Source organism: Acanthopagrus latus, chromosome 12 (assembly GCF_904848185.1).
Source record: "Acanthopagrus latus isolate v.2019 chromosome 12, fAcaLat1.1, whole genome shotgun sequence".
Taxonomy (NCBI): Eukaryota; Metazoa; Chordata; class Actinopteri; order Spariformes; family Sparidae; genus Acanthopagrus; species Acanthopagrus latus.
The window spans coordinates 4,985,661-4,999,899 of NC_051050.1; the positions used below are offsets into that span (position 1 = coordinate 4,985,661).

General features: G+C 39.7%; 1 protein-coding gene across 1 annotated transcript; it reads left to right on the forward strand.

Moving 5' to 3' along the window:
• Positions 1-1,240: 1,240 nt before the first annotated feature.
• Positions 1,241-13,995, forward strand: c6 (complement component 6). The gene is made up of 18 exons (XM_037116846.1): positions 1,241-1,488; positions 2,043-2,217; positions 2,494-2,647; positions 3,127-3,271; positions 3,471-3,612; positions 4,129-4,267; positions 4,924-5,133; positions 5,424-5,667; positions 6,274-6,396; positions 6,494-6,660; positions 6,786-7,011; positions 8,380-8,548; positions 8,646-8,757; positions 9,421-9,553; positions 9,711-9,905; positions 10,938-11,025; positions 11,550-11,794; positions 11,973-13,995. Exons 2-18 carry the CDS (start codon positions 2,072-2,074, stop codon positions 12,152-12,154), a joined length of 2,820 nt encoding a protein of 939 aa, XP_036972741.1. The 5' UTR covers positions 1,241-1,488; positions 2,043-2,071; the 3' UTR covers positions 12,155-13,995.
• Positions 13,996-14,239: the final 244 nt, after the last annotated feature.

Here is a 14,239-nt window from a genome sequence, read left to right on the forward strand (position 1 = left end):
CAAGTTCGTAATCTGAAGCATTGTACAAGAACCACATTCCCATTGAGTGTCAGTTCAACTTGATTTGTTAATTAGTGTTCGTGAAGTTTATTCCTTTAATGCGATCTAAACTGGTGGTGTCTAAATTGCAAAACTCTTTGTTTCGGCATATATATATATGACTAAGATGTGTAGTTGGTGTGTCCTGCAGTGTAGAGAATCCACAGCCAGATCAATGTACAGCTTAGGACATTTTATGATATGAATAAAGTTTTATATGCCAATATGTTTCATTTTCTTATTGTCTTTACCTTCTTGACGACCAGGGCCTGGGGGATACCCCGGCCACAACATTAAAATGAGACTCCCCTCTTCCCATCCCCCAAGCACCAACAGCAGTGAAGCATTTTTAAAGGTTTTATTCAAAAACACCTCTCGCACACAAACAGACAAGCTAGCAGTCTGGCTGAAAGGGGGGAGGCTTTGAGGCTGGAACCAATCAGCTCCCTGGACAACCTACAATCAAACACACCTGCAACAAATCATACACACTCAGGTAGCAGAGGGCTCTCTAAGAACAGGCAATGAATCTACATACAACTGGAATGTTTATGTGACCTCTGGGGATCGTAACAATCTTAAAGAAATAATTATATATAGAGAGTGGAGGGGAGTCACATCAGGTTTTCCATGAAAAAGGTTTTTTTCCAACTTCCACTTTCTCCACTTCTTTAATATGAATGGCTATATACATACACACGTGTGTGTTTGTGTGTGTTATGTTTTAGCCAGGCATTCACGCCATTATTCTATTAATTTACAAAATGAATGCACAACGTTTAAGAATAAAAGTGTTCTTAAGTATTTGTGTTAAGTGTTTTGTGCATAGAAAAATTCCAATCGTTCATCAAGAAACAACTTACACATATATTCTACATACACTACTTTTCTGTCAGTCATACTGCTGCATTGACATTTTTCTTTCGGTTTCAGTTTGATGCAACTGTCAGTGTTCACATGTTTGCCTTTTAAAACATGGACTAATTGCAGCAGTGCTAGTGCCAGATGGCACACATACTTGGATAACATTCCTCCACTCTCAGTGTCCATTGCTGTCAAGTCTCAAACACAAAACATCTGGTTTATATCTCTGTAGCTGGGAAACCCCAGACTTTCCCGTAACAATGAGGGACGGGAGGGTTGTGTAAGAACGTTAAGTGCAGCTATGTTTTCTGATTTATTATTAAAAACAAAAAGTCGTTTTTAGAGCTTTTGTTGGACACAGATTGGCCAATGCAGTTCATTAAAAAAGGCTTCCCATGAAGGATCACAGGGGGAGGCTTTATATTGCTACTGCCGTTCAGAGACACAAACCTCAGATTAGATTCAGCTCTGTCTGCAGAGCAGAGTCGACTCAGAGAAAAGACTCTTGTCTGCCCAAATACACAAACACAGGAGCTATTACAGTGTATGCTTTATTAATTGCTGAGGAGGACGTCAGCATACCTGGTGAGTCAGATTTTGCTTTGCTTAAATATTGCAAAAATAAGAGCTATATTAATTAACACTTATTATAAGTATACTTTGTACTGCTTTGCACAATGAGTTATTTATTCTTTTGTCATTTTCTCTTTTTTATACGTGAAGCTCTAATTTACCTTTTTATTTATGAATTGTGTACTAAAATTGAAAGTTTGCCTTGAAGTTAATATGCATCAAACATATTGTTATTTGATCATTATCAATATCAATATCAATGTTGTAACATTTCCTCACCAGCTCAACAGTCAGCATTACAGCCAACATAAACAACCAACAATGGAGGTCATCTCATAAGTCACGGCTACAGTCCGGTTGATGAACAAAGTGGAGATAAATCCATTTTTAACCCCAAAAATCTTTCCTGATAAAATCTTCGAGTACTTACAAGATCACAAGAGTAATTACAAGATCTGGCTCTGACGCTCTCCTCCAGAGATTGAGTGCTGGCCGACTATGCCCCCCAAATTGCTCAAATCCATAAAATAGAAGCAAAAATGAGATAAATATCTGATTATTTTCAGAGGACGTGAGACCAGTTTGAACTTCACGGATGGCTCCTTGCACCCAGTTGGTCCTGCTGCTACAGCTCCTCAGCTGCATATCAGTGGGCCTGGCCTGTTTCTGTGAGCGGTACCCCTGGGGGTCCTGGTCCGCCTGCTCCAGCACATGCAACTACGGTACACAGCACAGAAAAAGGTGAGACTGCACAAATAGAAGTTCAACATTGCACGTACATGGGTGGGACAGCACAGACAAAAGGGTTTTGCAGGCAAAGTTAGGACAATGGCATTTTGTGTTGTGACTTTGTCAAATGAACGTGCTGTGAAAATAGAGCTGAAGATATTGCGAAATACAGAAATCAAGAAACCATTCTTTCCATTTCCTCTGCTGTTGTCGGTTGTTGTGAAACACGAATACCTCTTTGTGCAGATAATGTAACCAACTAAAGGGACTTTAATACTTTTTTGACAGGAATTTTCAGTGTGATGATTATTACTGGAAGAGCAGCTGCAAGCAGCTGTGTGAGAGCCAGGACAGATCCTGTAACGAGCAGAGCTGTCCAATCAACTGCCTGCTGACAGAGTTTGGCCCTTGGTCTGACTGCTCGCCCTGTGCCAGGAAAAAGGCAAGACACAGAGATATACTCAAAACAAAACAGTGTTGTCTTTTCCTGCTTTCAAAGGCTGCATTACAATAAAGTGATGACATCTGCCAGATGGTCCCACTTGTGCTAATACCCTACACTGTCATAATATCCATATTACTGATGATTATTTATCAAAAGGAGACATTTATACTAACGTCATCCACCAACTGTTCAACTGTTTTAAATACTAGTTATCAATAAATAAATTAATACTGAAGCCAGTAGTAATCCAATGCAAAAGCAGTTGGTCCTTACATTTTCATGAGCATGCACATCGGTTCAACTGCTGTTTCTTCTGTGCTTTCTATGCATCTGTCTTTTCTAAAAACTGTTTTTATTGTGACCACTTTCAATTGACGATCACTAAGGTGGTAACTGGTTACATTTTGAAAGTGCACAAGGTTTGCATTTAATGACTGCAAATCTAAACCTGTCTGGTTCACATGTCTTTGCCACAGTTTCGGACACGGGGTGTCCAGAGGCCGTCCCAGTTTGGTGGCTCAGCCTGTAGTGTAGAGCTGACAGAGGAGAGACCCTGTATCCCCACCAAGGAGTGCATGTTACCACCTATCGACTGCAAAGACAAATTTAAGTGTAATAATGGTAAGTCACGTTTTTAGACAATCACACAGTTTTCTAATCATGAATTTTCCAGCCATCAGAGAGAATCGAATCAACATTTTTTCAGTCAAAGGCCCACATCTTTAATCACTGCTGTCTGCTGTCACACAACACACAGACACACATAGACAAAGACACATACCAATATTTGATTGTCTTCAAAGCATCCTCTCTGCTGCAGGACGCTGCATCAATCAGACACTGACATGCAACAGGCAGAATGACTGTGGAGATAACTCTGATGAGAGGGACTGTGTTGACTTCAAAGTTGTGTGTCCAGCGGAGAAGAGGGTGGCCCCCGGGGCTGACCTGGTGGGAAATGGGTAAGCAAAAGTTTAAAAGGTCACTTCTGAGGTTTCCAACTCCCCGCTGTGTTCGGAAATTGCATTCCTTTCTGACAAGTGTTTTTATATAACGTCCCTCCCCTTGAAAACACAACATTTCTATTAGTATGTCTTGCATTGAATTTGATATTTTTCCTAGAATGTTGCTGGACTACTGCTGAAAAGACAAAAATACAATTGCAGGACTTATCGCGGATTTTTAAGGCTGATACTGACATCAACACTTGAAAAGCATACAAATTCAACAATATATCTTCCTAATTCTGTTTACATAAACATAAAACATTAATTTGTGATAAAGATATGTCCAAATTCATGCCATCGGTAAAGTTAAGTAAATAATATATAATACTGTCAGATGACATACATTGTATACTGCTCTGTGATTTCTTCTACCAGTAATAATCTGATATCGATCTGCTGATGTATCAGTGGCCTTTGGGACTATTCATTAAGTAAAGTGAAAGAGATTTCACTTGTGATTTGTGTTTGAAGGTTTGATGCTCTGGCAGAAGAGCCGAGGGGAGCAGTACTGGACAACATGTTCATGGGAGAAAATTGCGACATCAGCAGGCCTAGTAGCACACTGCTCTACCACCGAATCCCTCACAACTTTGAGACCTTTAACATTACGGTAGTATTATTATTTAATTATATTTGATTGTACGGCCTTTCTGTAAAGCTAACCTGGTTCCAGACCTCACCTTCCACATCTCAGAAATTCAAAGTAGGACTGTGTTCACTGAATGCTTAGTTTATTTCGAACATGTGAATAAAAAAAAGGGTAAAAATTGTCAGACAAAATGAAAAGACATGCACCAGTCAAATATATATATCTGTGATATATATTATGACATGCAATGGCCATGATGATAACAACAGCAACAACAAAGCAACAATCCAGTGATTTCATATTATAATAATGGCAATCATGCTAATCATCACTGTCGTCATCATCATCGCCACCACCATCCTAATACCCAAAATAATGATAATGCTGAAATGAAATAACATGTCCGAAAAGAAGTAGGGAGGAGTGTAAAACTTTATTTGTCCCTCCTCCTTTTCACCCACATGAAATACCTTATTGGCATATTTGTCACAATCAATACAGATGGCTTTAGTGTACAGTAATTATTATAAAAAAAAATGTTCAGCGCTGTTTTGCAGAGATCTTTTTTCAGCCTTACCACGATGGATAAATACATCAGGAAAAGTACAGCTTAGTTTTGTTGTTATTGCTGTTGTTGTCCTAGATTTTGAAATATAGATGTGGTTGTGGTTGTAAAGGTTAGCACTCCGGAAGACTTCAGTACCGAGCCCCAGGAGCTGCACACCGAGCCCGTCGATTTCAAGACTTCATCTTCGTCTGAAAACAGCGGTGGACATGGATATGGACATGGGTTTTTCTTCATTTTCTTCCCCTTTTTTTACGTCGCTGGGGGATTTAAGACACAAACCATCTCTAACAAGGAGGCTTTTGAGGCTTCAAAGAAAATAGTGAGTAACCCAAAGAAAACACACATGCTTTTGTAATTATATTGTTGGGAGGGCTTCAATGACATGACCCTAACCTTACCATAAAACGGTGAGGACCAAATAAAATATCCGTTTTACCAAAAGGTCCTCGCTCTCATGGCATGAAGGTCACATGGTCCCCACAAATATATTGGAATAACTGCAACCACACACATCTATCTGCTCAAATGCACAACCATTGCTCATTTCACTTATACTCTTATTGATTTGTTGCCATATTTTTCAGTCATTTTCTATCTTTCCCTCTTTAGGATTCCAAGTTTTTCCGGGTACACCAAGTTCTGCCCATGTCCACATACAAGGTGAAGGACCAGGAGGACCTTGTCCTGTCACTGCCTTTCCTCCAGTTTCTTCACGCTCTACCTCTTGATTACAGCTATGCACTATATAGGGACATCTTCCAGCGCTTCGGGACTCACTACTATCATTCAGGAACACTGGGAGGCATCTATGACCTGTTGTACCAGTACAACAGAGAGGAACTAAAAAGTTCAGGTACAACAGCATAGCTGTGTGCTCAGAATCCAAATGACACAATGGGCTGCAGTGGACACCCAAAAGTTTTAACACAAACTAAGAATGAGTAAAGGTTCAATTTTCTTAAAGGTCATATTGATAAATAAATAAATATGTAAATATATATATATATATACATATATATATATATATATATATATATATATATATATATGTATATATATATATACTGTATATATATATATATATATATATATATATATATATATTTTTTTTTTATTTATTTATTATTTTTTTTAAATAATACATCAACCAAGCTTGTAAGCTTGGTGCAGACTGTGTCTCTTTTCCTAAAAGCATTATTGTGAATTTATTATTATATATATATATAAAAAAAACGCATCCTGTTAATCCTGTTAAAAGCTTATAATTATGACGTTTGATTAAAAAAAATAAATTGGAACACAACACAATAAACCCTAAATGAGTAGACAGAACGGTGTAACTCTAATAGCAAAATATGACCTGTTTTTTTTGTTTTTTTGTTTTTTTTTTGTTTTTTTGTTTATTTGTTTTCATTTCCGTCATTTCTGCTTCATTTTGCTCGACATTCTTCCTCTTCAGGTCAAACAGAGAACCATTTCATGGAGTGTCTGGGCAGAGAGACTACCTGGTCTGTCATCATCTACACCCAGCACCGCAGTGCAACTCGGTGCTCCAACAACAGGGTTACTGAGAAATATGAAGGTGTCTTGTTCAGCTTATGCTACTGTTTATGGCTTGCTGACTATGAGAAAAACTTGTGATTAACTTTGTTTATATCTTAAACATTCCTTTCACCCAGGCTCGTTCATTCAGGCATCAGAGAAGTCTTTCTCAATGGTGCAAGGAGGTCGAGCCAGAGAGGCAGCAGCTTTGGCCTGGGAGAGGCAGGGCTCAGCTCCAGACCAAACTGCCTTCAAGAACTGGGCCAAATCTGTTCTTGATAACCCTTCTGTGGTCGAGAGCAAGGTTAAATCCCCCAAGACTGAAATGTCTTCATTTCACATGCAGGATATTAAAAACAAAACAAAACAAAACAAAAGTTTGCCTACAAAAAGCTGATGTCACATTTCTGTTTGTGTGCATTTGTCCAGGTGCTGCCCATCATTGATCTGGTTCGGGGGATCCCATGTGCTGTCACAAAGAGGAGACACCTTAGGAAGGCCCTCCTGCAGTACTTGGATGAGTTTGATTCCTGCAAGTGTGCTCCCTGCCCCAACAACGGCAAGCCTGTTCTCTCCGGGACGGAATGCAAGTGTCTTTGTCAAACAGGCACATATGGCACCAACTGTGAGAAACGAGCTCCTGACTTCACCTCAGGTATCTGTAGCACACATCAGGGTAGACAACAAAAAAGGACAGTGTTTTGTAGTGACTGGAGTCACTGTTTTGTTTCCCATGATGATTTTCCTTTTCCCATTGCTCATCTCCTTGATAATTTAACAATATTGCTTATATTATATACCTATTGTTTGTTTGTTGTATTACCTATGTTAATGTTGTGATCATCAGTTTTAAGTATTGCTTTTGAGAATTCTTTTTCTTTTTCCAACAAATATGGTATGGTCAAATGATACCTATCAGCCTTGGGCATCATAGCTATGGGAAAGAAGATTGTTAGAGGTGTGAGCTATTGTTGAAAGCAAATTATAAATGCTTTGTACTTGCAGTTGGGAGCAGAAAGATCTCCATCATTGACAAACGGATCCAAAATGTACTGAGCTGTATTTTCTGTTCTCTGTTAGTGTTCTCAAATGTTTGCACCAAACACAAAGTAGCGTACAGCTGATGGGAATGTCCTTTCAGCAGGTATATAAATGTGTAAACTACTGTTGGATAAAGGTGCAAGTCTGGTCCAGATGGTGGCACTAGATGAAGAGTCATCCTCAAGTGAGCATAAGTGTCATGGCAGAAAATTCCCCAGCTATTAGCTTAATATTTTTGAGGCTTTTCACTCAAAACACAAATGTCAATATCATGGTGGTGCTCGAGGAAAAGCCAAGAGGATCAAAGTCATTAGCATCCATCCCATGGGGACTACAAACTTTGGCTCATTTCACTTTCAATGGCAATCCACACGATAGTGCATTTATCAATTTTACTCAATCTAGTAGATTCAAAGACAGACAAACCTACATTAGGTCTGTCTGTCAGCACAGCTTTTTTTCCCTTTCCTTTTTATATTTGTGTGTCTGAAAATATTTTATTACACCAACTGCACGCACAAGCCTTGGCACATTTCCTACAGTAGGTTTTTGCAGTGTCAGTTTTACCATCCCTGTGTTTAATTACTGTTGATCACAGTCTTTGCAGGATCAACCCTTGAGATTTTTGGTTACCTCCTTCCCTAATTTCCTTGGCCACCCTCATCAGACCAGAATTTGCGTGTGCACACAAGAAGAATCAAACTCTATCAATTTGATTGCCAAGAAAAGTACTAACCACTTTCATTCTCCCCATAGATAAATTATTTCATGACCTTTCTCCTAGTGTCTCTCAGGATAAAAGTGCATTGCTCCACTACTGGTGGAAATATTCTAAAATGTACATATTCATCGATATAATCATGGATGTGTCCAAAACTATTGCATAATGTGTTGTATAATGAGATATAGCTGTATTATAAGATGGAATGCCATGCTGCTTGCATACTGATAGTAATGGGAAATATGGATTTGGTATACACAGAAAAAGTGGATGGTTACTGGAGCTGCTGGGGGCCGTGGAGTAACTGTGGATCCTCAATGAAGAGACATCGAACGAGGCAGTGTAATAATCCCCCCCCCCTCAGAGGAGGAGAACCCTGCAAGGGAGATAACAGACACGAGGAACCATGTCACATCTCAATCTTCACAAAGTAGGATCACTGAAATGTTGACATCTCTAACATAGTTACTATTCATGTGAGCAACCACCTGCTGTAGCAGCATTCTGGTTCCTGTTTTCATGTTCAGACAGGAGACCTGTGACAATGATGATGACTTCACTGAGGGCTGGACTGAGGAGCTGCCTCCTGGTGTGCAGGGCTGCGTGAGGCCTAAGAGTCCTGACAACAGCTTCCTCCGGGTAAAGACCAACCGCCAAGTCTGTAGTTGGTGACAGAAATGCATGAGCGAGAGAGAGAGAGAGAGAGAGAGAGAGAGAGGCTTACTACAAAAAAAGGATAGAAAATACATCATTTTTTTTTCATTCCTTATTACTTATTTGTCTACCTGCAATGTTACATTTGACAACTAATTTATCATGTAAGGGTCATGGTTGCCTCAGATTGGGTTTGAGTCTGCAGATCTTTTCAAGGAATCTAGTTGTTGAGTTTTGGGCTTGAACACTGGAAGATGTGGCCGTTTACCATGCAGGGTAAATGAAAGATGGCCTCCATTGCATTCCTATCGACCACTTGTTTTTTTCATTCTGTCTCTGTCTTATTACAGCCGTGAATCATGCCTGCCTGATATACATACTTGACTTTGTCATCATGCTTCGTGTGAAGAGCGAAAGAAAAGTAGAATAGCATTAAAACTAAGGTCCCTCGCTTTCAAAACAAGATAGATAGATAGATACTTTATTGATCCCAGAGGAAATTCAAATGCACACCCTGGCCAAACAGTACTGGAAATGGTGGTGGTCATACTGCTGTTCACAGGGGCCACCAGACTCAACCCCAGGGGCCCAGGAGGGTTTACATCCTTCCTAACTTTTATTGCATTTATTAACTTCCTCCTCTCATAGAAAGCAAAGCAGTATTATAACTATGGTGAGGACGAGGAGTTCACGTGCTACACTGGATTTGACCTGGAGGGCTTTCAGTACATCAACTGTCTTCCTGATGGGACATGGACTCAACCAAGTGGACGATGCATCAGTAAGTCTGTTTTCTCAAAAGACAAGGGAACTCTGTCAGGCACGTCCCTTTAATTTCTCGTGATGTCGTTCTTCACAAATACAAGTCACTTTTAGGATTGAATATTTCTGCACCTGATGTCCATGTTAGTGTAACATCTGTCCCACTGTTCCTTTAGGGAACGTGTGCCTTCCTCCTGACATCCCTGATAGCATGGTGCTGGACCCCAACAAAGATGAGTACAGAGTAGAGGAATCAGTGGGTTTGAACTGTAAGGAGCCTGGCAAGGTGCCAGAGCCTCAAGGCTCCTACAAATGCGGCAACAGTTTCACCTGGGAGCCTCCATTACCTGCAGACCTACACTGCACTGACGGTAAAGTTGCATATCCAGTACTTTCCATGCAAGTGTGTCCCAGGGGAGCTGGAAGGAATACACTAATGGTTCTAGCAATTATGACGTTTTAATTGACTGCATCTGTCTAATGTTTCTGTTTTGTTCCTTGGTGAGCAAAAAACATATTCGTGAGTATTTGAGCAAGATGAGTACATTAATAATTTTCACTTACATCAACACTGTCGCATATAATCAGATATTAAAGGAGCTGCTCATCCAAAAAATTCAAAGGTGAAGTTTCATAGTCCACAAAACATTCATGGAGATTCATAGCAAAACAGTGGTGCAACATTCTCCTAGACAGCTGAGGCTAATGGGGACTTACTTTTTAAAAAAAACAAAAAAACAAGTATGAATCAAAAAGATGTGGGTCTCCAGAAGCCCCGAAAAAATTGATTTGAAAAGGCATTACTTTATACCCTCTACTGAGCAGAAATCTTTACTGTTGCTGCTCAGCAGATGCACAAGCTCAACCACGTAAGGAGGGTGTAAACAGTGTCTTTTCAAAACAATGTGTGATCTTGGGTCTTTCAGAGACTTGGATCTATGGGGATCAGTATGCAGCCATTTAGATTAGTTTTTCAGTTGTGTTTTTACTTTTTATGACACATCCCCGTACTTCAGTTGTTTAGGAGAATGCACCAGAAATCGTCTGTGGATCACGAAACGGTACCCAACTTTCTATTGACATGGGGGTGAGAAGATAATGACTGAATTAACCTTTTAAAGATGTGTGTGAACTTTTCCTTTAATTTCTATATGAGTTCTCAGCAAACACGTTATAATAAACTGATAATAATTTCATGTTACAATTACTCCACTTGTCTGCTTTTTGGAATGGACAATGAAATTATAAAGGTAAAACAGTCCAAATTACATGCTTGGTTGCGGGCCTCAGATAAACACACAGCTAGATCCGTATTCTTTTCAATGGCAGGCATCAAGGACGGTCAGCACATAGTGAGTGAAAATACTCTGTATAAATCGATTCTGTGCATTTCCTTTGTGTAGTGGAGCCATTTGTTCCTGACAGTCGGTGCCGTCCAGGAGAGAAACTACAGGGCACGGAATGTGTCTGCATTCAACGGGAGAGCTGCATGTGAGTGTTTATATCTTCCTTTATTATAGTCTTTCTTGTAATAATGCCTTCTTTTAGAAGGATTTTAAGTTGCAATTTAGATATGAATTATGATACATCAGAAAGTACAGAGTTATTGTGGGAAACACCAGACTAGAGAGCAGCTTCTTTCCTCAGTCTGTGAGACTCCTGAACTCATCCTCAACTCTCCACCATGAAAAATATGTTTTCTTGTGTAGCGTACAGGGACCAGAAACCTACATTTCATTGTGCAACCATGTGTTGAAGAAACACAAATAAACCTTGAATCTTTCGGATTATTGCAACAAGTGTTTTTTTTTTCCTTTTAGATTTCCAATAAAAATAGAAAATGTTTTGTGGTGGAGTGGAAATATGAAGTATCAGAAAATGAAAATACTCAGGCAAAGTGTCAGTACTTGGATACTGGACTTCAGTACAGTTCTCGGTATCTCTATATGTGGAATATGTGATTCATTTTTACCAGCAGGTGACTGATGAGTGTCTGTGTGTGTGTGTCTTTGCAGTGCACAGCTGGAGAATCTCTGTATCCTGAACGTAGACCTGGGCGTCACCGTGCCGATGTCCCTCTGCTCCTTCCATGCCGGGCTGTGCCACAATGACCCGCTCTTCTATGTCGGCGAGGGCCCGTGTGATGCAGACGATTTGAACCAGCTGGAGTGGGCCACGTTCAGAGCCAAAATGTCCAATAAGAGTTCCATTCAGGAGCCCTGTGGTGTTGACACTTGTTATGAATGGGAAACCTGCTCTGGTGAGTCTGTGTGACGTGAAACCATGTGTAGATTCACTTTGTAGTTTGATGTTGTTTTTGCTCTAACGATTTATTGTAGCAGATTATAGAATAAAAAAAAAAAAAAATTATAGTTCTTGTTTTTGATATGATTATACTGTACATCCAGTACATCAAATTATTTCACGTCTGTCCTCAGTATCTAAGACGTGTGAGTGCAGAGCTGCTCGGAATTGCCCCAGACTGCGAGACCACACGTTCTGTGTGAAGCTGACCAAGTCCCAGAGGATTCGAACAATGGACCTGTGCTCTATGGCCGCCCTCAAATGTGCCAGCTATGAGCTTGAGATTCTCAATGAAGGTGAATGTAAGTCCAGATAATCGTTATAAAATGCAGTTAAACCTCTGACTTCATCTTTCCTTTTCAAGTGTATCATCCACTAGAACTAGTAAATTAGAGACATTATAGACAGTAGCACTCCTGCTCTATGTTATTATTCTAAAAAGCATATTATTAAAGGAAACTTGACTGGCAAGCAGGTGTACTGGGGTTTAAGCACTCTACATAATTCACAGCCACCAAGTTCACCAAGTGATGCCATCACTAGATCGATCTGAGACAGGTGGTTTATAGGGTGCACTTGTGTGTTTGGATGCTCTGCAGTGCATTCGGTGCACTTTCAGGGCCTGTTTTATGAAAAGCCACTAGATGGCAGCAGGTGACCATGGACCACAAACTTCTGTTTTACGTCAGACTGTTTTTTAAAAAAGTGTGTTTTCAGTGTTTCACCAAGTTTGATATGAAATACTGAATGTGATGCCAAGATGTATCATAATACCACATAATCAGACAGATTTGCACCAAATTTGGTCAAATCTGGGATGTGATATTTACATGTGGGCTGTTCATATAACATTTGTGTCACCAGGAGAATGTATTGGGGAGCTGAAAGATGTCACCAAATTCTGTGAAGCAAAGCTGATAGTCCAGTCTCCAGGATAAAATGTTGGCAGTTAATGTGTCTGCACACCACTCATATGTTCACATGACAGGTTCATGACCAAACTCTCATGTCATCTCATTTGTAAGCATTCCAGAGCAGACAAAATACTGCGCACATGTATTTTATGAGCCACTTGTGGAAGAGAGGGAACTATAGACCAAAAGCTGCAAGCAAAATCCTGCACATTGTCTGATTCAAAGAAATACATGTATATACACGTAGGAAACCTATTCATATGTTTGACAAGAGACCACAGCGTTTCAATATTTGTAACCACATTTGTCCACTTGTTGTGACAGAAAATGATATTTAAGGCCAAAACATGATCTTTTCCTAACCCTAATCAAGTGGTTTCTGTACCCTAGCCTAACAAGACCATGAGCACAATGTTGGCAACATAATATTGAGATTTGTTGAAGTTCTGAACATATTTTCTAACATTTATTCTGGCGACTGGGTTGATCCTGATATCCTGGAGGATGAGGTGGATAAAAAAACAAAATCTGGTGACATTTGAGCAGCAATTTAACATAAAACAACCCTGAGATAACAGGAAAAATTTGTTATAGTGCCACATATGTTGGATTTGTAATAAGGGTCGGTTTCCTTTGTGACATCATAAGTTTTTTCATTTTTGACACCAAAAGCTGATTTGACATATTTTGCTGGTGATGCGCCGCCCCCCAGCTGGCCACCAATGTCCCAAGACATGGACACTTGGCTGAATGTCTGCTGAACGTCAGGTGACAAAAATTAAATAAATATCCGACATTGAGATTTTGTTGGTTTTAAGTTGGTCTAAATGTTGGAGGGTTGGTGTCAACTCAGTGTTTGGTTTTGTTGGATATCTGATTTTAAAGTCTGACCATAATTTAACATCACTTCAACGCTGGACATTTTTCCAACTAAACCTGATGTTACACAGACATGCAGTGCCGGCTGGATGGATTAGCAGCTAATCGATTAACATGTGATGGACAGTTTCATGAATGCTGATGTCTTTGATTTTGTGAATACTGTTCAAAGAAAACACAGCTATGGTATTTCTAAAGGTTCATAGTGTGTTGATGTAAAAAACCTACAGAAATTGTCCTGTCTGTTGGCCTGACTTTTGAAGGATGGAGGAGTGAGTCAAGTGGAATTACAGTCACAGAGTGGAACATTTACACTTGCTTGATGTGCTTCATGTGTAACAATAAAAACAAAATCATAACATGGTCTGATCTTTTGTTTCTAATGGAGCTCTTTACGCCACTTTTTGCTCATTGTTCGGCAGGTCAGCTCTGACATTTACTATTTTTCAAACTAAGACTTGGTCAACTGGTTGCTAATGCTAAACACTTTACTTTGCCTTGTCCCCCACATCAAAAAATAAGATATTCTTTAACACTACAATCTGCTTCCACTGGCACTTAAACATCCAAATTTCACTCTTGTACATTCTGAGCAGCCACAACTTTAC

Coding starts and splice junctions, on each gene's coding strand:
- c6 (XM_037116846.1), top strand. CDS start 2,072: ATGGCTCCTTGCACCCAGTTGGTCCTGCTGCTACAGCTCCTCAGCTGC. Junction 2,648..3,126: donor CGCCCTGTGCCAGGAAAAAG/GCAAGACACAGA, acceptor TCTTTGCCACAG/TTTCGGACACGGGGTGTCCA. Junction 11,795..11,972: donor TGAATGGGAAACCTGCTCTG/GTGAGTCTGTGT, acceptor GTCTGTCCTCAG/TATCTAAGACGTGTGAGTGC.